The sequence below is a fragment of the Phyllostomus discolor genome, chromosome 7 (genome assembly GCF_004126475.2).
Source record: "Phyllostomus discolor isolate MPI-MPIP mPhyDis1 chromosome 7, mPhyDis1.pri.v3, whole genome shotgun sequence".
Taxonomy (NCBI): Eukaryota; Metazoa; Chordata; class Mammalia; order Chiroptera; family Phyllostomidae; genus Phyllostomus; species Phyllostomus discolor.
In genome coordinates this window covers 59,247,549-59,269,514 of record NC_040909.2, presented here as the reverse complement: position 1 = coordinate 59,269,514, position 21,966 = coordinate 59,247,549, and the positions used below count along the sequence as shown (strand labels likewise).

Genomic DNA, 21,966 nt, shown 5'->3' with positions numbered 1-21,966 from the left:
ACATTGCTTAATATGTATAAGCTATGTGACATTAGAAATTAATAAAGCAAGCTACATAGCATAACATGTTCTTAATCACATAGGTCTGAATACTGGTATATCACCTCAGACAAGGTACTTTATGTCTTTGACATTCTGAAAAATAGGAATAGCATCTATCTCACAGTGTCATTATGAGGATCAAAAGAGAAAACTTGTTGAGAGTACTTACCTGAAGTGTTTAGCACTCAATAAATGAAACATATATTTGTTTCCTTTTTTTTTTAATCTTCACCTGAGGACATGCTTATTGATTTTAGAGAGACTGGGGTTGGGGGAGAACATCAATGTGAGAGAGAGAGAAACGGGTTGGTTGCCTCTCATACATGCCCAGACCCGGGACTAAACTCACAACTGAGGCATGTGCCCTGACTGGGAATTGAACCTTCAACCCTTTCTTTGGTCTATAGGACCATACTCCAACCAACTGAGCCACATGAGCCAGGGCTGATTGCTTACTTTTTAAAGAAAAGAGCAATAACTTAATTTGTCTGTGTTTACATAGAGTCTTGGTTTCCTCATCTGTAAAATGGAAATATTAATACTCCCTGTCTCATAGAGAGGATTAAATGAATGCATCATCTAAAGCATTCACCAGAGCACCTGACACAATGACCAAAAGTGTTAACCATCATTTTCTATTATGATCATGATTTTGATTAAGACAAAGATAAATTATTATAAAGATTTAATGAGATGATAAATGCAAAGATTTAAGAGTACATGACATATTGTAAATAAATATTATAATATAAATGTTATTATTCTTTTGATTTGTTTTTCAACCATTTGAAATGTAAAATCATTCTTAGCTAATTGGTCAGTCACAAGAAGAAAGGTTAAGGAATGGATTTCACTGTGGACCACAACACTCAACACAGTGCCACAGAAAGAACAAATATGGGTTCATGAAACTTTTGTTTCCATAATATGTATAGCTGTGTAAGTATGCTGGGTAGAGAAGCAAAGTGCTTTTCTTATTCTGAACAACGAGAACAAAAATTTGAAAACACTAACCTAGAGAAGGATCTTAGCTATCTGGAGAGCAGTGTCAGGCAACTATAGTTTGCCTTAGCAAGGGAATCACATAGCTTTGGTTGTTTTAGGCTCTAGTGGTGTCAGTTCAAAAAGTAAAGTCATGACAAAATTAATGTCAAAATAAAATTAATAACTGAAAGGGAAATTGAGTCTAGTCTAAAACAGAGTAGTCTAGGATTTAAGTTGAAAAAAAATTGCTGTCTTTCCAATTTTTGCCTCCACCACTCAGCTGTGAGTGATCCCAGCACTCTCAGGACTATAGAGGAAAGGTCAAAAGAACAAGGTCAAATATCTAAAAAATGCAGATGCTATGAGTTTGGAAGCAGAAACATTCCCAAGCCTATGCCAGCTTGTGTATTCACTAAGGCAGAGGGCTAGCTTAATAATTAAAACTGCGGTGTCTTCCAATACTTAGCTTAATTCAGCAGTTCTCTGCTGCATGTATAATCTTTGGGGTACCCAAACTCAGCATGCTGAATTTCTCAGCCAGGAGTGTCAGGAGTGTTCAGAACACAAAGACACTAAATTTGGGCATTGACTCCATGGGGATTTTGCTCTTCACCACTTTTGGTTTGCCTAAGCATCCCCTCACCTGGGCAATGGGCTATAAAAATAGGTTTAAAATTCTAGGAATGTGCTAAATCTGGAAAATGAATTATACATTTTTGGAGGTTCCTCATGTATCTGTCTATTAGGTTTTGTGGGGAACAATTTTCCAAAGATGGCACAGTTCAAGGATCAAGGTTGTGCAGGTTCCAGATTGAATAATGATCCTAAGTCATTTTCCAAAACTCTACCTAGTGTTTGCTGGATCAGCTTTATGTCAAGAAAGTGTTGTGCTTTATGGAGCCATGTACTTGTACTGTAGGTGACTGAGAACTCTGTGAATGGCTCCAATAAAACACACCTTTGAGTACCATAATGTGATCATAAAACTGGAATTTGTCTTTCACTTTTTTTAAAGATTTTATTAATTTATTTTTAGAGAGGGAAGGGAGGGAGATAGAGAGAGAGAGAAACATCGATGTGCAGTTGCTGGGGGTCATGGCCTGCAACCCAGGCATGTACCCTGACTGGGAATCGAACCTGCGACACTTTGGTTCACAGCTGGAGCTCAATCCACTGAGCTACGCCAGCCAGGTGTCTTTCACTTTTTTTAAAAAAAAAAATATTTTATTTTAATTGTTGTTCAAGTACAGTTTTCTCCCTTTTACCTCCATCCCAGCCTACCCCCCAGCTCTCCCCAACTTCTTAAAATACTATTAAAATAAATTAGAGTGGGAGCAGGCAAGATTTTCTCTTAATAATGGTACCTTTAATTTCTGAAGCCATGTTTGCACATTACAATCCTCCCTAATGAGATACCCTGCAGGATCACCCCAGGCTCCCTGTCATTGAACTTACCAAACACAATTGTTTTCTTGTCTGAGTATCCAATTAGGAGGTAAACTGCCTCCAGAAAAAAAAGTGTGTCCTTTAGTCTTGAACTATCAATATCTAGTAGGAACTGGTGAAATTAAGAATTTAATCAACATTAGTTGAATGAATGAAAATAATATGTTGAATAAATGAATATCACTGTCATGTGCCATCTTAGAATATCTAATTTTCTTTTTTGGTATATCCTCAGAGAAACTAAAATTCATTTCCAAACATTTGAAATCAGTCTTATGTAATTTAACACAGCATCTGTGTTAAACAAGTAAAACACTTGACTGGCCCCCTTTGTAAAGGGTTTGAACCTGAACAGTTGCCAGCCTCAGCATATCTTCAACATATCTACCAAAATGTGGCCCAACCACTGCAGCTTTGATTGAACTCAAACTGTCACTACATTAGAATTCCTGGAATTCTTTAACTATAGGAAAGGTGACGATGATAAGAGCCTACAGAGGACCCACCTTGCTGGGGTTTCCCTGAGTCTCCCAAGTCTACACATACTCTGCCAGGCTTGATCAGGCAGCTTGTTTGTGACATGTGTTTACTGTCAAAGCCACTGAAAAGTAGGCAGATTGTACCTCTACCCTCAACAATTAAAACCGAAAGCTGTAATATAAACTGAGATTTCTTTATTGCTTTTTTCTGTTAGTGACAATCTTCTTTCTTCTGACATTGTTAAATCTGGATGATGCAAGCTGCTTGTGGCTATCTATTCCAGTTGCCTGGAGAAGGCCAATCTGGATGTAGTAAGAGCGGATGAGAGTGACAGGGCAAAGCAGAGACAAGAGTTAGAGAGCAGAGGGCAGAGCCATGCTGAAAACTAGTTTCACTTCTAATGTTGCCAGTCATACAGGGTAATACATTTCCTTTTTTGCTTAAGCTGGTTCAGCTGGGGTTCTGTCACTGGTAACCAAAACATCCTAATACAAATAATTACTTTAGCCCCATTTAGAATCCTAAATGATCATTACTAGCACATTGGTTAAACACACTTTGAAATATTCAAAGAATGGAATATTGTTGAGCCATAGAAAATGATAAATATAGGTTTATATTTACAAATAGGAAAACTGATAATATATTGGGAAATGAAAAGCATGATTTCATTCCATATATTAGCTATAAATCTCAAAAGGTGTGTGTGTGTGTGTGTAGAGAGATAGAGAGAGAGAGAGAGAGATCTGTGTGTGTGTTTGTTTTGGCCAAAGTCCAGGATGTAAAAAGTATATATCAGGATATAACCAGATGTAAAAAGTAGATATTTCTAGCTAATAGAATTTCTAATATCTTGATTTAATGCTGCCTTTTATTTACCCATTTTAAAATTGTTTGACAAAAACATATCAGTAGGGTTTTTTAGTCCTGGCTGGTGTAGCTCAGTGGATTGAGCACGGGCTGGGAACCAAAGCATTGCAGGTTCGATTCCCAGTCAGGGCACATGCTTGGGTTGCGGGACAGGTCCCCAGTGGGGGCCACATGAGAGGCAACCACACATTGATGTTTCTCTCTCTCTCCCTCCCTTCCCAACTCTAAAAATAAATAAATAAAATATTTTTTAAAAACATGAGAAAGTTAAGAAAATATTTTAAAAATATATCAGTAGGGTTTTTTTTTTTAAAAAAATATGCTTATTCCACCCTTGGTTTCAGTGTGAATTCATTCGGTTCTGTTTTGGTGCAATAAATTGTTCAAGATATACAATAAGGAAGAAGAGAGATACTTTCAAAAATAAAATCCTACATTCTTTTTTAAATTTTATTTATTTATTTATTTTTAGAGAGGGGGGAGGGAAGGAGAAGAGAGGGACAGAAACATCAATGTGTGATTTCCTCTCACATGGCTCCCACTGGGGACCTGGCCTGAAACCTAGGCATGTGCCCTGACTGGGAATTGAACCATTGACCCTTTAATTTGCAGCCTATGCTCAATCCACCAAGCTACACCAGCCAGGGCGAAAATCCTGTATTCTTTAAGCACCTATCATGTTCAAATAACTATATTGTCATAGAGTTGGTGAGAAATGGAATAAAAGGGATACAAAAGTCTATGATCAAGAAAAAACAAATGTCCCATTCTCAAGAAAATTAACAAGATTAACAAATACATTTTCAGTAGAATTACGCAGTATAACTAATATGGGATATATAGGTTTTGTTGTTTTTTTTTTGCTTTAACTTTTTAAAAAAAATTTAAATTTTATTTTAATCATTGTTCAAGTACAGTTTTCTGTCCTTTACTCCCATCTCAGCCCACCCCCCCATCCCTCCCCATCTCCTTCCTATTTCCACCCACCCCTAGTTTTTGTCCATGTGTCCTTTATACTTGTTCCTGCAAGTATACTTGTTCCTGCTTCCCCTTTTCCCCTGAAGGTTTTTTATTTTTTATTGATTGAGTTAGAGAGAGAGAGAGAAGTATGGATCCATCGATACAGGCATCCATGCACTCACTGATTGACTCTTTATGTGCCTGGCCTGGAATTGACTGCAACCCTGGTGCATCTAGACAGTCCTCCAACCAACTGAGCTACCAGGCCAGGGTGGAATACATAGTATTTTATGCAGCTTAATCATTTGGGAAATTTTAGGAGAGATTCTCATAATAAATTCTTGGGTTTCTAAAATTTCAAATCTTCTAGTTACCAATATTCATTTCTCCCATGGAAGTGAAACAGAACATAAGTCAAGATTAAATTCTCTTCCTGGAGTTCCTTCTCTGGAGTATTAAAATAATAGCGTACATGTATTGTCTAGGAAGGTCATAAGAATTAAGATTTTATTTATTCTTGCCTAGCTGAAAGTACTAAAAGGAGAAAGAAATACTGTGGTCAGAGAAAACTACCCATCTGCCTCTTGTGAGGTACAGAACAAGTTACCAAGTGAATCATAAAAATGCCCTCACTGCCTGTCGTTTACCTTCTATCTGAACTAATGACATCAGGCTCCTCTTTTTCTAAATCACCAGTTTGGAGTTAGTTACCATACAACATACTTTCATTGATATCTATAATATATACCTTTTAATGGCATTTTCCAGAAAAATCATTAAATGATAACCAATTTATGTGTTCTTCTTTGCCTCACAGCTCACCAACTTATTTTCCATACTCACATTTTCAGAAAAATGAGGTAAAACCACTACTTAAGACTGCAAATATAAATTTCTTTAATCACAAATGGAGAACTTTGAGAAGAAACATATTTGGGAAAAAGAGAAGAAATGCACAGTTTATATTCATGGGTTTTTCTCTTCCCCTTAGTGAAACTGGCTATATGAAAATAAGGTTTTATGTGTAGAGTTATGGTTTAGTTCTTATCTCAATCTACCATGCTTATTGAAAGTTCATTGTTGAAATGCTAATGTCATGAGTATAAGAATGTTTAGCACATCACCAGTAGCACATCCTATAGATCTCCAAACACTTTAGAAATGTTTGTAAATTAATCCCACTTACATTCCAGTAAATTATTCAATCTTCAGAGCCCACAGGTGGGGAACAGGAGATTGGATTCCTGAGTGGAACACTATATTCATTCACATTAAAGGGAAGAGATAGGAAAGAAACTTAATGTGCCCACACTGTGACAGATTCAAAAATCAAAAAAATACTATTAGTCAAATATGCTACATGGCAGCAGGCCACATCCAACACTCTCATAGTACAGTGTTCTGGGCACAGGTTTTGGGTCATGCCTCTGGGTTGATGTCCTAGCTTTGTTACTTCCAAGCTCTTGGGCAAGTTTTTTTATTTCCCTAGCTTCACTTTCCTCAATTGTAAAATCAAGGTCATTCATGTAAGATCAAGGTCATACCTACTTTACACAGTTGTTGTGATGATTAAATGAAATAATGCACATAACTACCCTGGCACACATGGTAAGCTTCAAAGTTTGGTATTTTATGGCATTATTTTCCCCATTGGAATGTATTACCCAAGTCATAGACTAAGTGAGAGAAGCCAGAGCACTAGGATCCCACTTCACATCTTTCCAAGAACAATCTACTTAAAAATGAGATAACTGTAAGTTCTTTCAAGAAAACAATCTGTAAATACCTTTGGATCTAGCCACCAAATCTAACTAGGCTTTGTATCAAAGGCCACATATTCTGAAGTTTAATGTCACTCTTCATCTATGTCCTCATGTATTCATTCAGCAAATATGTATGGTGCACACTCCACACAAAGCATGGGTTTAGGTGCTAAGAATTGAAAGGTTGAAGTGGACATATATTTCTGCCCTGAAGTTGCTTTGGATAATGGGACACAGGAAATAGACCAGGTGAAACAGAGTAGACAGAAAAGGTCAGAGGAGGGGAGTTTTCAAAAACTTAGTATCTGAACACTGGCAGTCTTAGCTGCTTTGGAACATCAACATACTTATGTTCTTGGATTCTAATATGTCTCTCTGTGTATCTCTCTGTGCATCTCTCTGTCCTGCCCTTGTACCCTCAGATATTCCTTCTTGGGGTTATTCCACATCTAAAATCTGAACTCTGACAAATACCAAGTTCTTTCTCCTTTTCAGCTACAGGACAGCTGCAGTCCTAGAGAGGGAAGATGATGTTGTGCAGTGGGAGGAATCACAGAACACTTGGTCTCGCCCATCCTTTGGACTCCTGCTGGTGGGAGCAAGAGTATACTGGGGAAAGAGAGAGGAGACCACCAGTTCTAGGCAGGTGGGGGATTCCTTGGCAAGCAATCAGGCTACTAGAATATGGAGTGGTGGAGAAGTAAGCTTTCAAGTTTACTAGTGATTTGTAGAGGAATCTATGACTGCACTCTCAGGTGGTATGCAAAAATGTGCTTTTTTTGTGGGGGGTTTGATTCAACAAAATTGTTCATTAACTAGGTACCAAACACAGTTCCAGGAAATAGGAATATATCAATAAACCAGATTGCCAATATTCCCTGCCCTCCTGGAACTTACACTCTAGAGGAAGATGTGCAACAGGTTTATTCTCCCAAAGCGTCTGTGATGTAAATAACATTCAGCAATCAAAATGCTAGATCTGTGGTCCTCAATGTTGTGTATCAGCACCACGTAAGGGGAACGTTAAAAGTCCTCAGTTTCTGATGGGCTGGATGGTTGTTTGGGCTTGGGAAGGAATATTTTGAAGCTCCCACTCATTTTGATCCAGTCAGGTGTGAGATAAACTGATTGCTTCTGAGAAGAGGATGGAAATGATATTTTCCTGACCAAGAAGAGCCAAGAAAAACTGGCCAGTTCCTCCTTTGACAAATACTACGAAGGAAGGGAATTTTCAGTTCTGGATATCTTGAGAGAAACATCAACAGTTTTCCCTTCTATTGATTAGCTTAGGTAGTACCCTCCAACCAGTGCTTTAAAAATATTTAAATGTATTTCTAAATACTAATTTAAGCTTTAGAAAGGAGAGGAAGAATTATCATCACCATCTAATTTGAAACCCCAAGTGATTTCCCAATTCACTTTCCATATATTGTGATACTACTACTAATAGTATCAGTTTTTATTATATACCACTTAAAAAGTATTCACTTTACATGCTGGGCACTTTACAAATGTTCGCGCATGTGTACTACTAGAAACCATGTGAGGTTTTGTTATGCTCACCTAACGTAAGAAACGAAGGCTCCCGGGGTTAAGGAGCTCCCTCAAGGACACAGAGAGATTGGACCAGTGAGAACCTAAACCCAGATCTCAACCCCGGCTGCTGCAGCATCCCACCCTTCTGAGAGTCCATTCCACTCACCTCCTTTATTGAGCACTTGGACTCTCTCCTGTTACCAAACATAAATAAACAACTTACAAATCACTGAGGAAAAATTTTGCTTGGGAAAATGTACCGCCCAGGACGATTTGGGGAGTATTCGGGTCTCCCCGAATATTTCGGGGGCAGGGTATTCTTTGTCGGCAACTCCCCAGCTCTGGACAGACTCTCACTGTACCCCTCCCCACCTCCCCACCGCCCCAAGGCGGTACCCACCCCGGGGCTGCAAATTTCAAGAGGTGGCTGATGCGCCAACGCCCCCGCGGGAGCCAGGACGTGGGTGCAGATCCCAAGCCCGGGGGTGATCTTTATCTCCTGGCCCTGGAGCGGGTCCGCAGCCTTTCAGAGTCAGCCAGAAACTTAACTTGGGGTTAGAGATGACTGACTTCAGAAGTCTTTTCTGGAAGGGCATTTAAAAAGCCCCCAACCCACTATCACCATCTGGCTTATTACCCTCGCCTATAGTTTTCCCTCTGTCTTAAAAAGTTGGCCCCAGAGTTTAAGGGTGCGGATATCTGTGTGTGGTATTGTGCGACGCGGTTCCAGAGGACCCCCGCAACCCCCACTTCCTCTAGCCGTCGACACGGGCAAGACCCAACTTCAGGACCCGAACCCTCCTGCGCTGCATCGGCACGAGCAGACGCTGGCCTCCAAGTAGGGCACAGGGGTATTGGAGGGAAATGTGGCGGGGGGCGTGGGGTGTGTGTGTGTGGGGGCGGGGCGACGGACGAGCAGGGCCAGCCCACTGGTCGAAGGCGATTAGGAGGCTTAGGCCCGGGACAGTGAGCGAGGGTGAGGGTGAGGTGTAAACCTCCCCCAACCCCCACCTGTTTGAAATGGTTTTAAAATGCCAAAGCCAGATTAACCTGTTTCAAAAGTTGCAAATAGCTGGAGTAAAACACGTGCTCGTCTTCCTAGCTCCAAAGGGACTTGCTGCGTCCAGGGCACTGAAAGAAAGGGAGGAATAAGCGGGGTGTGTGAGAGAAGGTAACTAGCCTTCTTGTGGAGGGTCGGTTTTAGGACCCAAAGGGAAGCTCATTGGAATCTAGCTCTTTGGGAAGAAGGGGTGGGGCGGGCGGGCAGGCCGGCAAGCTATCGCGGGGCGCATGCGCGCGCGTCTCCTCCGGCTGGCCGCTGCGCTCAGCGGCGCGGAATAGAATGAATTGTAACAAAACAAGCCCAGCCTTTGTATCTGCTTAAAGGGGCCGCAGGCACTTCCCTCCTGTCCCCCACCCCCACCCCCACCCGCAACAGCGTCTCCAGGGCTCCCAGCAACTAACTGGAAGGGCTTCCCTCACCCTCGGGAACAGCGCGCCAGCAAGGACAGGAGAGCCAAGCTGGAGGTAAAGAGGAGCCTTTGCATTTTTAAGAGGCAAGAAAGAAAAGAAGGAAGGAAAAAAATATAACACAAACGGCGCAGAGTGGACTCTGGTCCCGAGGAGCACGATCCGGCGCCAGAACGTGGACCGAGAAGCACCGGAATGCAAACAAAGCTCGCGGGCGCCGGTGCAGGGCTCGCGAGGAAGCCCAGAAAGTTTGTTTTATGATGGCTTGAGTGCGCGAGCGTGTGCAGGGGAGAAAGGCTGCCAAGTTTCTCTCTCTCTTTGCGTTATTTGGAGGAAGATGTCTCTCCCATGAACCAGCGGGGGTTTGGGGGCTGCGCTGTTGGGGGACACCTGTCTCTCATTTTATTATTTTTTTTGTGGGGGGGGGGAGGAGGGATATAACTCGTCATGTCGAAAGTGATCCAGAAGAAGAACCACTGGACTAGTAAGGTTCACGAATGCACCGTGAAGCTGGGACCTCAGGGCGAGCTGGGGGTAACGGTGCTGGGGGGCGCGGAGAATGGGGAGTTTCTGTATGTCGGAGCGGTAGCAGTGGCCGAGGCGGCAGGGCTTCCAGGCAGCGGCGAGGGCCCCCGGCTGGGCGAGGGGGAGCTGATTCTGGAAGTGCAGGGGATCCGGGTCTCCGGCTTGCCCCGCTATGACGTGCTGGGAGTCATCGACAGCTGCAAGGAGTCCGTCACCTTCAAAGCCGTCAGACAAGGTAGGACGGGACGCACCTCAGGTTTGCTTCCAGAAAAGGGGAGCGGCCTGCAGAGTATCTCCCTCCTCCCAACCCCCATTTCGATTTCCCTCTTCGCTCCTCTGAGCGCAGCTTAGGGGGGAAATTGAGGCTGCTCACCCGATGGTAGGTTAAATACACAAAGTTGTGGAGAGGTTGCTGGTAGTTTGCCCACCTGTGTTGGGAAGAAGGGGTTGGATTTGTGCTGGGGAGCCGGGGCACTTTTCCTCGGCCGTTTTGCCAACCTGTTATCTCAGCCACCAAGTGTAGCGCAGCTACGCCTGCGCCTGGAGGAGAGTTGGGGAACTGAGGCTGGGGCAGAGTGGAGGCTCTCCTGGCCCCTTTGGCCGGGGGGAGCGCTGCAGCAGGCGCAGTGCTGCGTTCTTTTGCCAATTGTCTGTGTCCATACCTAGAGAATGGGTATGCACGAGGAGAGGATCTATGATTGTTGTACCTCCTCCATTAGAAAATCGTTTTTACCCTGCAACCCTCCAGGTGGGTCGGGGTACCGGATGTTCCTGAGCCAGCCTCCTGAAGATACTGCACTCACCCCACAGCTGGATGACGCATGTGTCTCCTCCGTACTGTTCAGCACCAAGGCACGGGGCGGGGGGGGGGGGGGGGGGGGGCGGTGGACTGGGGGAGGGAGAGGAGGGGTATTTCTTACTTAGCTCGAACCAAGCCCCAGTCGATGCTGCCACTACTATAGGCACCAATCGCCGTCGTCACCATCAATGATGGTGATAAGGGTAATCACTATTTATTGTTAACTTACTGCATACTAGACTGTAAAAGTCGTTTCTTGCATTATCTTGTTCTGAGTCACAAGAATCCTGAGGGCGAGTTGTTCTTATAAATCCCATATTCCAGATAAAGAAACTGGGACTGACAGTGGTTAGGTTACTTGTCTGACATCACACAGATACCGAACTGAGGGTTTGAGCCCTGCTGCACAGCCTTAAGCACTGAGGAGGAAAAGGTGGGAAGCTGACCTTTGGGGAGGGGAGGGGGTGACTTGTGAGGAGGGAGTGGAAGCAAATTCCTCTCAAGTGTGTAGAGGAATGATTGCCTCTTTGATGGCTGTGGGTCATGGGGAGTCCTTTACATTTCAGTCGGTGCAGGCAGGAGGTTGACCCTGTATCAGCAGTAAAGGCCTGCCTAGTACTATCCAGTGCCATGACGCAGTTCCTCTCCTTAAAAGCTCTGGCGGAGGTGGCAGAATGTGGTGAAAAGTTCCCATGTGTGCCTGGTCTGCAGGGGCAACAGCAGCTGGAGGAACATGTCTAAGGGAAAAAGGGCTGGCTGGTTCTGCCTTGGAAACTGGCCTGTTCCAGGTGACAGAGGAGACCAGGTGGAGTAGACCTGGCTTTTTAGCTTTGGGAGCTGAGGGGCTGACACTTAGCTACGGAAAGCTCCTTCCATTTATGTCCTCAGTTTCCACTTGGACACCTCCTTTAAGAAGGAGCCCTAGAGCAGCCAGCCAGGGTGAACAAATCCTTCTTTCTCTGGGGTCCCATAAATGTGTATCTTGTAGTTTTTCTTTATTCTAAACTGTGAGTTAGATGTCTTCTTGTCTCAATTGCATACAAGGTAGTAAGTTCACCAAAGGAAAGAGTGCTTCATTCATTGGTTATCTCCCCAGACTTTGCTTAAGGGCCAGTCCCTTGCCTCACTGGAGATTGTGTCCTCATAGCCAGCTGTAAACTGGCTTTCTTGAGGTTGTTTCATAAACTACTAAGTGGAAAGTATGCAGAACAGTGCCTGGCACGTAGTAAGTGCTCAGTAAAAATTAGCTGTTATTGTTATATTTAAATTGAATTTGAGCAGTTATTTATTTAAGTCTAGCTTTCAGTGTTAGAAACCTGGCTTATGAGTTTCTTGTTGGAACTGTAGAGGAAATACTTTGTAAAATCATTTGATGAGAGCAGCTATAGGTCTCAGTTCAGAGCCATTTCTGGAGAAAGGGCTGGAGGAAGGCCAGCCAGGGGTACCATCTAGTGGGGGACTCCAGGTGTCCATTGGGTTTTGTGTGGGAGCTGGTGTTCCACATCAAGATGCTGCATGTGCTGAGCCTCTTCCACCAGTTATCAAAGATCTGAGAGGCATTGACCAAGGGCTGCCTTGTCAATGAACTTAGGAAGCGTTGGTCAGATAATCAAGTGCTTTTGGAGTCAGACATCTCTGGGCCAGAAGGAAATGGTAGTGTCTCCAAGTGTTATGTTATTTCCCTTCCTCAGAATCTTTGTGCTGCACAGGAGTGTTCACATCAGGTGTGTATGTGTAAATCAACTTGACCTGTTTGTAGTGGGATAGAATAAAGATGTGGATGGAGACACTCCAACGGCCTGGAATCCACTACAAAATGAAAGCTACTATTTCACATGATAATTACATGGGCATAGTTAGCTCTTTAACATTTTCATTACAGAAACATGGCACTAGAAAGCATTTCACTGGTCTTCTGTTCCCTCTTTTACATTGACAATATAATTTAAATTATGACAGAATAGCTCTTACTGTGTCATTACTGTGTTTTAATTGTGTTAGATAGACTCTTACTTGGTACATAGTAAAAGAAAATGTTACTTTGGTGTTGTCTGCCTCCTGAGCTAGCTACTCCCAGGGACATGGGTCACTGTGGGTGCTATCTGTATTGAAATGTCATGGTCTTCTTCTGGGAGAAAATTCTGCTGTTTCTATGTAATGACAGGCCTCTGGAATGATGCACACACCAAAATAGTCTATAGGAAATGGTATTACATGAAGCATGATTGGATTGTGAAGGAATCAAGCTAAATGGATCCACCAGGTTGGAGTTGATTCATTTTAAAGGGAGAAGATAGGCTTTTGTCACAAAGTACCTACAAAAATTTATATATATGTGTGTGTATGTGTATATGCTATATAAATGTTATTTTACATATAATAAAGCATACATGTATACTTTATATATTTACTTATGGTAAATGCACAATCTTAAGTATATGATTTGCTGAATTTTGCCCATTTATATGCTCATGTTACACTCACCCAGGTTAGGATATAGAACCCCAGAAATTTCCCTCATGTTCTTCTCCAGTCAGTTCCCCCCACGTCCTCGAGAGGAAAAGGCTGTTTGATTTCTTCCACCATCAGTTACTTGTTTTTGATATTATTTTTTATTTTTTTAAATTGAATTTATTGGGGGTGGCCTTTGTTAATAAAATTGTATAGGTTTTGGCCCTGGCTGGTGTGGCTCAGCAGATCAAGAGCCAGCCTGTGAACAGAAGGGTCGCTGGTTGGATTCCTGATCCGAGCACATGCCTTGGTTGTGGATCAGGTCCCCAGTTAAGGGCCTGTGAAAGGCAACATCACATCGATGTTTCTGTCCCTCTCTTCCCCTTCTCTCTAAAAGTAAATAAAAATTTTAAAAAAATTATATAGGTTTCAGAGAAACAATTCTATAATACATCATCTGTATATTGTATTGTGTGTCCACCACCCCAAGTCACATTTCCTTCCATCAACATATATTCCCCACTTATGAATTACTTTCATTCATTATTGAAAGTCATGCAAATGAAATAATGTAGTGTGCATGTACTCTTTGTGTCTGGCTTTTTTCACTCAGCAAAATATTTTTGGAGATTTCATATTGTGTGCATCATTGTTCTTTTTTATTATCGAGTAGTATTCCCTTATATATGCATACCAATTTGTATATGTATATATATATATATATATATATATATATATATATTTTACAGACTTTATTTATTTATTGAGAGTGGGAGAGGAACATTGACGTGTGAAAGAAATATTGATCTGTTGCTCTTCACACTCATAACCAAGGTCCCAGCCCACAACCCAGGCATATACTCTGACCCAGAGTCTAACTGGGGACTTTTCAGTTTGTGGGATGATGCCCAACCCACTGAACCACACCAGTCAGGGGTGTGTGTATGTGTGTGTGTGTTTAAAGATTTTTATTTATTTATTGTTTAGAGAGAGAGGAAGGGAAACATTGATATGTAAAGGAAACATGGATTGGTTTTCTCTGTCAGGTCACATGGCCTGCAATCCAAGCATGTGCTCTGACCAATGACCTTCTGGTTTGCAGGATGGCATCCAACCCACTGAGCCATACCAGTCAGGGCAGTTTGTTTATGTTTTTGCTCATAAACAAATGGACATTTGGACCGTTTATCATATTTTGGCTGTTGAATAATAGCTAGATGAATAAAGCTGCTATAAATGTTCTGTTTGCTTCACATCTTTGCTAATCTTTGATCTTGTCTGATGTTTTTTGAATTTTAGCCATTCTAGTGTATGTGGAAAAAGAAAAAAACTAAGGAAACATTGCTATAGGATGTAGCTAGTTTTTACTAAGCACTTGCTTTAGAATGTGCCAGGTCCTTGGCTAAGCTGATGCTGGAGGGGTATTTGGTTCTTTTTTCCTCATAACTTAGATGTTGGAAACTAAGGTCCAGAGAGTTTGGGTGGCTTTTTCATGGGTCATACAAGTGGCAGAACTAGAGCTGGAACTCAGCTGTGTTGGATTTCAAACACCCATACTCCTAAATTACTGGGTCAGTGGGTCTCAAAGTACGGTCCCCAGACCAATTGCATTGTTATTGGGTTGGGCAAAAAGTCTGTTTAGATTTTTCTGTAAAATAAAAGACAAATTTTTCATTTTCACCAATAACTTTATTGATTTGGATATTTTGAGTATGTCGGCTATCTCCTGCTATTGGCCTCCAGTGGGTAGGGGGCAGGGGTGCTGCTAAGCGTCTTCCAATGCATAAGAGAGCCCCATAGCAAAGAATTATTTGGCCGAAATGTCAGTAGAACCAAGAAACTTTGCAAATCACTTTTGACATGTTTGATCAGTCACAGCACCTTCTCCCTATACTGCACAAATCTTTTTTTTTTTGCATTTCAGTTGTGTTTTTTCCCTTTCTTGAAATACTAAATCATAATACACCAAAAATGTTGCATATTTTCTTCCATCTTCAATAGTAAAATGGCTGCACAAAAATTCACCAGTTTTGATAAGTTTATTTTAAAAAATGCATACTGATATGACAGCTGTCACAATAATCAATCAAAATTGTTTCAAAGGAAGTTACAACTGAGCACTACTAGAGCCATCGTATGGAAAAAATGTAATGGACTTTTTGACCAACCCAATATCATCTGGGAACTGGTTAGACGTACACATTTCCTGGCCTCACCACATCCTCACTGATTCTGAAGCTCATGGGGGTGCAGCCTCTGGGGTGTTTTAAATGAGCCCTTGGGTGATTCTGATGTATGCTCAATTTTGAGTACTATTGTTCTAGAGTGACAGACTGACAGTGAGAAAATGACATCATCTGAGGCAGATGACCTGGCTTCCAGGTTCGCCAGCTAGCACTGTAACTCTGGCAAGGCACCTTCTTTGGGCCTAAGTTTCTTCTTGCCAGAAAGAAGTGGGTTTGCTCCTTCTTGTCTTTTGCATTCAAAATGCAACAATTCCATGAATAACTCAGACTTGAGAAGTTTAAGATAGTGTGATTGTAGTTTCCCAAACTGGTAATATTATAGGTCATGCTTACATATTTTTATAGGTGAATTTTGTGGTTTTGCAAATTACCCAGGAACAAAAATGGTCTCTCTACTTTTTTCTGAGACAGAATGGAGAAAATAAATAAGATACAATTTGAAAACCACAACACCACCACCTGGCCCTTCCCTCGCCATAATGAGGGAATTATGACCACACACAAATGAATATAGTTCTTTGTGCTTTTTTTTTGTTTTGTTTTGATGTTATATGTTTATTTTGACTCATTGGAATATATTATAATAGTTCTATAACAAAATTCTGTTCTTATCTTAAAACACAATGCTTTGTCTTTCTTGGTTTCCCACAAATTCTGCTTCAGTGTCTCTGGGCTTGCTTTTTCTTCCCTCCAGAGTGTCAGAAGATTGACTCCTCTCCTGGTGTCCCTTCAGAGAGACCCTCATTGAGCTCCTTCTCCTGAGCTGTGCTGCTAAATGCCTACCAGCCAGCTCTGGTAAAGGGGAGGCCCTGCTCTGTGGCATCACTGAGTTGGGAAGAGCTGAGAGTAATCAGTTCTGTGAGAGTCAGCATTCTACTGACCCCTTGGAAGACAGCTCCTGGAACCCCGTGCCATTCCTCTTCCTGTTTGTGTCTTTATAGCCTTGCCAAAATTTCACAGTGTCTTCTGTTTCTTCTCTATTGTCTGTCTCCCCTCCCATTGGAATGTAAGGTCCATGACAACAAGTAGCTTTACTCGCTTGTTCACCCCTCTATTTCCCATTGCCAAAATCGTACCCATCAAATCATAGTTGCTCACTAAAATTTCTTGGTTGCGTGAATGAATTTTCCAGTGTTGCTTCTTAGGTAAGTACGTGTAGGCTAGACCATCTACAACATATTTCCTATTTTTCTCCCTATTTATCTTTTATTTCTTCTCATTTAGGAACACAGTATGTTAATTTTCTCATCACCAGATCTTCCATTTAGCTGGTTTCCTGTGTCTAATAATTTAGACTGCGCTATAAATAAATAAATGACTGATAGGCTTAATGAATTACATTTAAGTATTTCTGTGTTGACTCTTACTGGACTTTACGAAGTGAAAATTCAGATGTCCAGCAGGCAGGATGATGAGGGGTTTTTCTATTTCCTGGTGATGTGGGATTGGTTCTATGTTAAGATCCATAAGAATGACACTGTACCTTTGTTTCCTTGTATCGCTGTCTCTCTGTACAGTTTTCCCAACCAAGAGCAAATCAGATCTTTGGTACAGAAAGTCTGATTTTTTTCCCTTCCTGCTCTTAAATTGCTTTGTTTGTCTTTTTTTTTTTAACTTAAACTTTCAAAAATCAATCGGTTTTTGTTCTTGGTGCCAAAAGACCACTCTCTGAAGGATATTTTTGGGTTATACTTTGAAACATTCCACAGCTTTTACAAAAAATAATGCAAGGACAGACATCCCAACTTGTGCGTTGTTTCCAGGGGCCACCCTTGGCCAATGGCTGTGTTACTTAAAAATAGATTAACTTGACTTTATGATGCAATGGCATGCAGTTGGTTCACTGCATTTGTTGGCATTTGTTCCCCAGCTAGTTTTAGATGGCAGAATTGATGATATCCACCAAGGGGAATTAAGTGGTTTATAAGCAAAAACATTCTGACATCTCCTTACCACAAGGGTTTATGCGAAGGATGTTGCTTTATAAACGATGGTTATTTAATGCAAAACACCCATCTGTGATGTTAGTGGTCTCTTCCTTGAGTTTGTATATATGTGTAACAGGATATACTGATTTTGTATACACTGAGAATAAAGGCTGTCAAATTTGTTAAGAGCTGACATTCACATTCTAAAAAAGTAGGTTACTGTGTTCTTGTCTGTCTTCATGCAGCTATTATGTGAGATCCATAACCTTGAAAAATCCCTAGTAAATACTGGAGCTTCGCTATACTGCATCTTATGGATGTCTGCATTCATGTAATATTTCTTGTGAATTTGTGATGGTGTTTCCACAGCCAAACCCCCATGATGTCAAGGACATGCCTGTCACGTTGACTTCTGCTTTATAGTCAGGTGTCCTGGGTGAGGTCCAATGTGTTTTGGATGTCAGCTTTTCTGGGGGCATGTAGCAAAATTAGAAAATGTAATTTAAACAATGTCTTCTATGATTAAATCTTTTCTTTCTATAGCTAAGTAATTAAATAACGGAATAACCCATTATTTTTAGTCATTTCTATAGTCCCTATCTCAGAGTGAAAGCCCAATTCCTTACAGGGACTAATGGGCCCCCTCCTCTCCATGATGTGGCCCATGACATTCCTTCTCTGTCCTGTCCATGGCCTGCTCTTCCCCACTCAGACATGTCGAAGGTTTGCTTCCTCATGAACTTGAAGTCCTTTTCAAATGTCACCTTCTCAGTGACGCCTCCTCTGACCTCATTATTTAAAACTGTAAGTCCAGTGTCACTTGTCATTCCCTGTTCCCTTTCTCTGCTTTGTTTTACTGTATATTTGTAAATAATTTCAAAATAGGTAAGTTCCTTGTTTTGTCTGTCCCTTCGAAAACAAGCTCTGAGAGAGCAGGGATGTGTTTGATTCTCTTCCCTGCTACCTCCCAACACCGAGAATAGTGCCTAGTGCATAGTAGTTGTACAACTATTTCCTGACTTCCACTGTCAAATTTAGAACTAGAATAAATCTTTGCTGAGCTCAGTTGCCTCTAAAAATTTCCAATATTTGAAAGTCTCTGACAACTTAGGTGATTCGTGATGGATCATGTTCAACTTGCTAAGGGTTTAGCATTTGCAGGCTCTGACTGGAGCTAGAGCTTAGCTGATTAATATAGACAATGAGGACTTGAATATTCTTGAAGACAGTGAGCATTGCTGGCCCCATGTGCTGAGTGTCAGGGGACTTTGCAAACTCTGTCAACCTTAAATGGACTGTGAGAGGTTCTTCTGGGACCGTCAGCAGCTGTGTGTATAGACTTTTCATCTCCAGTGTTGTGAGAACAAAGTACGCAAGAGAATTACATTCTTGCATCTAAGGTGTCTTTACTGCCAATGGAGGCATTTGGTGTGCATTTAATGGGATGCAGTTATGTTTTCCACAATAAGGCAAATCTTTCAGACCATTATGAGACAAGATTGGAAACTCTCTTTATGGACAGTGGCTTGATGGTGCAATTAAGCGGAAATTATGCCCTGATTATAAGCCATGTTTCAAAATTATTGCAACATACAGTGTTAAAAGGACTGCAGTACAGTTAATAGGACTGTAAGGTAATCCACAAATATCAATTTCTCAACGTGTTGTAGATTCACAGATTTTGGGGTCAGGCTGGCCAAGGTTAGAAGGCAGGCTTTTCCATTCATTAGCTCAGTGACCCAGAGTGAGAGTCCTCACCTCTTTGTACAAGGATTTCTCCCTCTGAAAATAGGGAAAATAATGATACCTACTTCCTTGGGCTGATGGAAGAATAACATGAGATTTAAGTAAATCACCTGGTGCAGGGCCCAGCACATAGTGAGTTCTCAGTAAATGTTGGCTTCCATTATTATTTGAATGTTCCCTGTCTGAAAGCATTTGGAAGAGAAGAATTTCTTAAGAGATGGAGATTGTGGTACACAGTTCTCTGGAGAGCATTTCAAGTGTAGAAAAAAACCCTCATTTTTCCACATGATTCAGATGCTGTTTTTTTTAAAAGGCCGAGGCTGGAGTAGTTCAGTCAAGTAAGAAGGAAACCCCTACTCCTCATCAAGCATAGGTGGAGTTCTGAGTTGCCTGAACTTCTCCCACATTGTCACTGGTGACAGTTGATTCTAATGATTGTCATCAGGCCTGAGGTTGAGGTAAGGCATAAAGGAGGGACAAGTTCTCTCCCTATTTTCTGGGGGTCTTGGGCAGTAACCCCTAGATGATCTGTGAGAATGTCCCTTGTTCTTTCTGGCATCATACCTAGGTTCCCAGAGTCTAAGGAATGGCTGGGGAGACAGGGGAGCTTGGTGTTATAAGAGTTTGGAATTGATTGGACTGGCTGGGTTCAAGTTCAGGCTCTGCCATTTTCCAGCTGAGTCACCATGGACACATTAACCTTCCAGGACCTCAGTTCTTTCCGTTGAAAATGAGAATACTGTCTACTTCATTGGATGGTTGTGAGGATTCAATGAGAAAATGTGTGCAAAACAGTCCTTTGCTTGGCACCTAAGGAGTGCTTGCTGAAATAACCTTCATAGTAACTAATAGCTGTGATAATTTTCATCTGTGAGATAGAGACTCATCAGTGAGTTGCTCTAAAGCAGTGTTCTCACTAGGGGAAATTTTGCCCCCAGGGGACTTTTAGCAATGTCTGGAAACATTTTTGGTTGTTAACAACCAAGGGTGGGATGTGCTACTGGCATTTAGGGAGTAGAGGCCAGGGATGCTGCTAACCGTGCTACTGTGCACAATACAGCCTCGCACCAGAGAATTAGCCCCAAATGACAATAAGGCTGAGGCTAAGAAACCTGCTCTATGGTAAAGCTTCATGGTTAAGACTGGAAATCTGATTTAGGAGTCGTAAACTAATAATCAAACTATTATTTGTTGATCTTCCTTTTTTAATTTAAAAATTTAAAAATAAATAAATTTACTATCTACCTATCTATCTATCTATGTATTTATTTTAGAGAGAGGGGAAGGGAGGGAGAAAGAGAGGGAGAGAAACATCAGTGTGTGGTTGCTTCTTGTGTGTCCTCTGCTGGGGACATGGCCCACAACCCAGGCATGTACCCTGCCTGGGAATCGAACTGGCGACACTTTGATTCACAGGCCAGCACTCAATCCACAGAGCCATGCCAGCCAGGGCTAAACATTTTTGTTTTCCAGTTGAAGTTTTTTTTCAATTATGGTTTACCTTCAATATTATTTTGTATTAGGTGTGCTGCTCAGTGGTTAGACAATCATATACTTTACAAAATGTTCCCCCCGATATTTCTAGTACCTACCTGGAACTATGCATAGTTATTTAAATATTATTGACTGTGTTTCCTATTCTGTACCTTATATATCCCTATTTTGTAATCACCAATCTGTACTTCTCAATCCCTTCACCTTTTATATCCAGTCCCCCAATCACCCTCCTGCCCCCGATCTTCTAACATGTCATTGACATCCAGTTAGGGTTTCACTTGGGTAGATGAGGTCGGTCTCATTTTAGCCATGAGAAAATTAGCTGGAGAGGTCAGTGATATATCCTGGCCCCCTGGTAGCTGACATAGGTGAGATTCCTGGTTCTAAAATTCTTATCCTTGGTTTTGTCCAGGAAAAGGACCAGGTCCTGGGGCATGTAGTCTAGACCACCAGCGGCAGGTCCAGATGGAGAAGACAAACATGTCCACCATCCTGGGTTCTTTTATAATGAGTTTGGAGAAAGAAGACATAAGTTGTTTTGAAAGAATTTGTGTTGGGGTGAGAGAAGGTGAAGCAGAGAAAGTTCTGGGCCAGATGCATAGTAATGAAGTATTTGCTGCTTCTGGATTGGTTGTGGGCAACAGTCTGGGAAGTTCATGCATAAGCAAGATGTGGTGTCATCTGGTGGTCGGCTAATCCTGTTAGATAAGAACTGAAGTAGCTGCCTGGAAGTTGATTCAACATTTTAATATACATTCAAGTATGTGAGCAGTCTGTTGGTTTTGGCCCCGTGGTTGTTAACTGATTAACTCTCCTTATTTCTTCTTCCTACCTTCAGCCTGCTGTAATTTAGTATAGGACATTTCAGAATTTTTCTCTGGTAAGTTTCTACGTCAGAAATGTGTTGACTCCATGTCCTTTGACTGTTGCAGTCAGTGTGGATGCACTTCTTAGAGGCCGTCTCGTTGTTGCATGAGTACAACATGCCAGGTGGCCCCACCGAAGACTGTTAGAAGTACAACATTGATTCCTGAAGTATTTGTCTGCCGGAACACACAGCATGCTGCTACCTACTTTCAAGCAATTCTGCTCATTTACCGTCTTCTGTTTTCCCTGATCTCCCTCACAATCCTGCTGATTCCTTCCTCTCTCTTTTTCCCTCATAAACATTTGATTTCAAAACTCACAGTAGGGTCTTGGATATAATTGCAGACTTGCCACTC

At 41.7% G+C, this 21,966-nt stretch overlaps 1 protein-coding gene and 1 long non-coding RNA gene across 21 annotated transcripts in view; one reads left to right on the top strand and one right to left on the bottom strand.

Moving 5' to 3' along the window:
- Positions 1-2,336: 2,336 nt before the first annotated feature.
- On the bottom strand, positions 2,337-8,364 carry LOC118501828. The gene is made up of 3 exons (XR_004904491.1): positions 8,248-8,364; positions 7,443-7,485; positions 2,337-2,574 (listed from the first exon to the last, which is right to left on the bottom strand). It is a non-coding gene; the product is annotated as an uncharacterized LOC118501828 (long non-coding RNA).
- Positions 8,365-9,359: 995 nt separating this feature from the next.
- MAGI1 (membrane associated guanylate kinase, WW and PDZ domain containing 1) overlaps positions 9,360-21,966 on the top strand; it is a 604,195-nt gene continuing 591,588 nt past the window's right edge. For 7 of the 20 annotated variants that reach the window (XM_036031533.1, XM_036031528.1, XM_036031530.1 and 4 more), the window contains exon 1: positions 9,365-10,311. In XM_036031533.1, coding sequence (XP_035887426.1) covers positions 9,999-10,311 — 313 coding nt within the window. In that variant the 5' untranslated portion in view covers positions 9,365-9,998. Of the gene's footprint in view, positions 10,312-21,966 lie in introns of all 20 variants that reach the window. The other 13 variants (XM_036031535.1, XM_036031547.1, XM_028517869.2 and 10 more) reach the window with 5 other exon arrangements.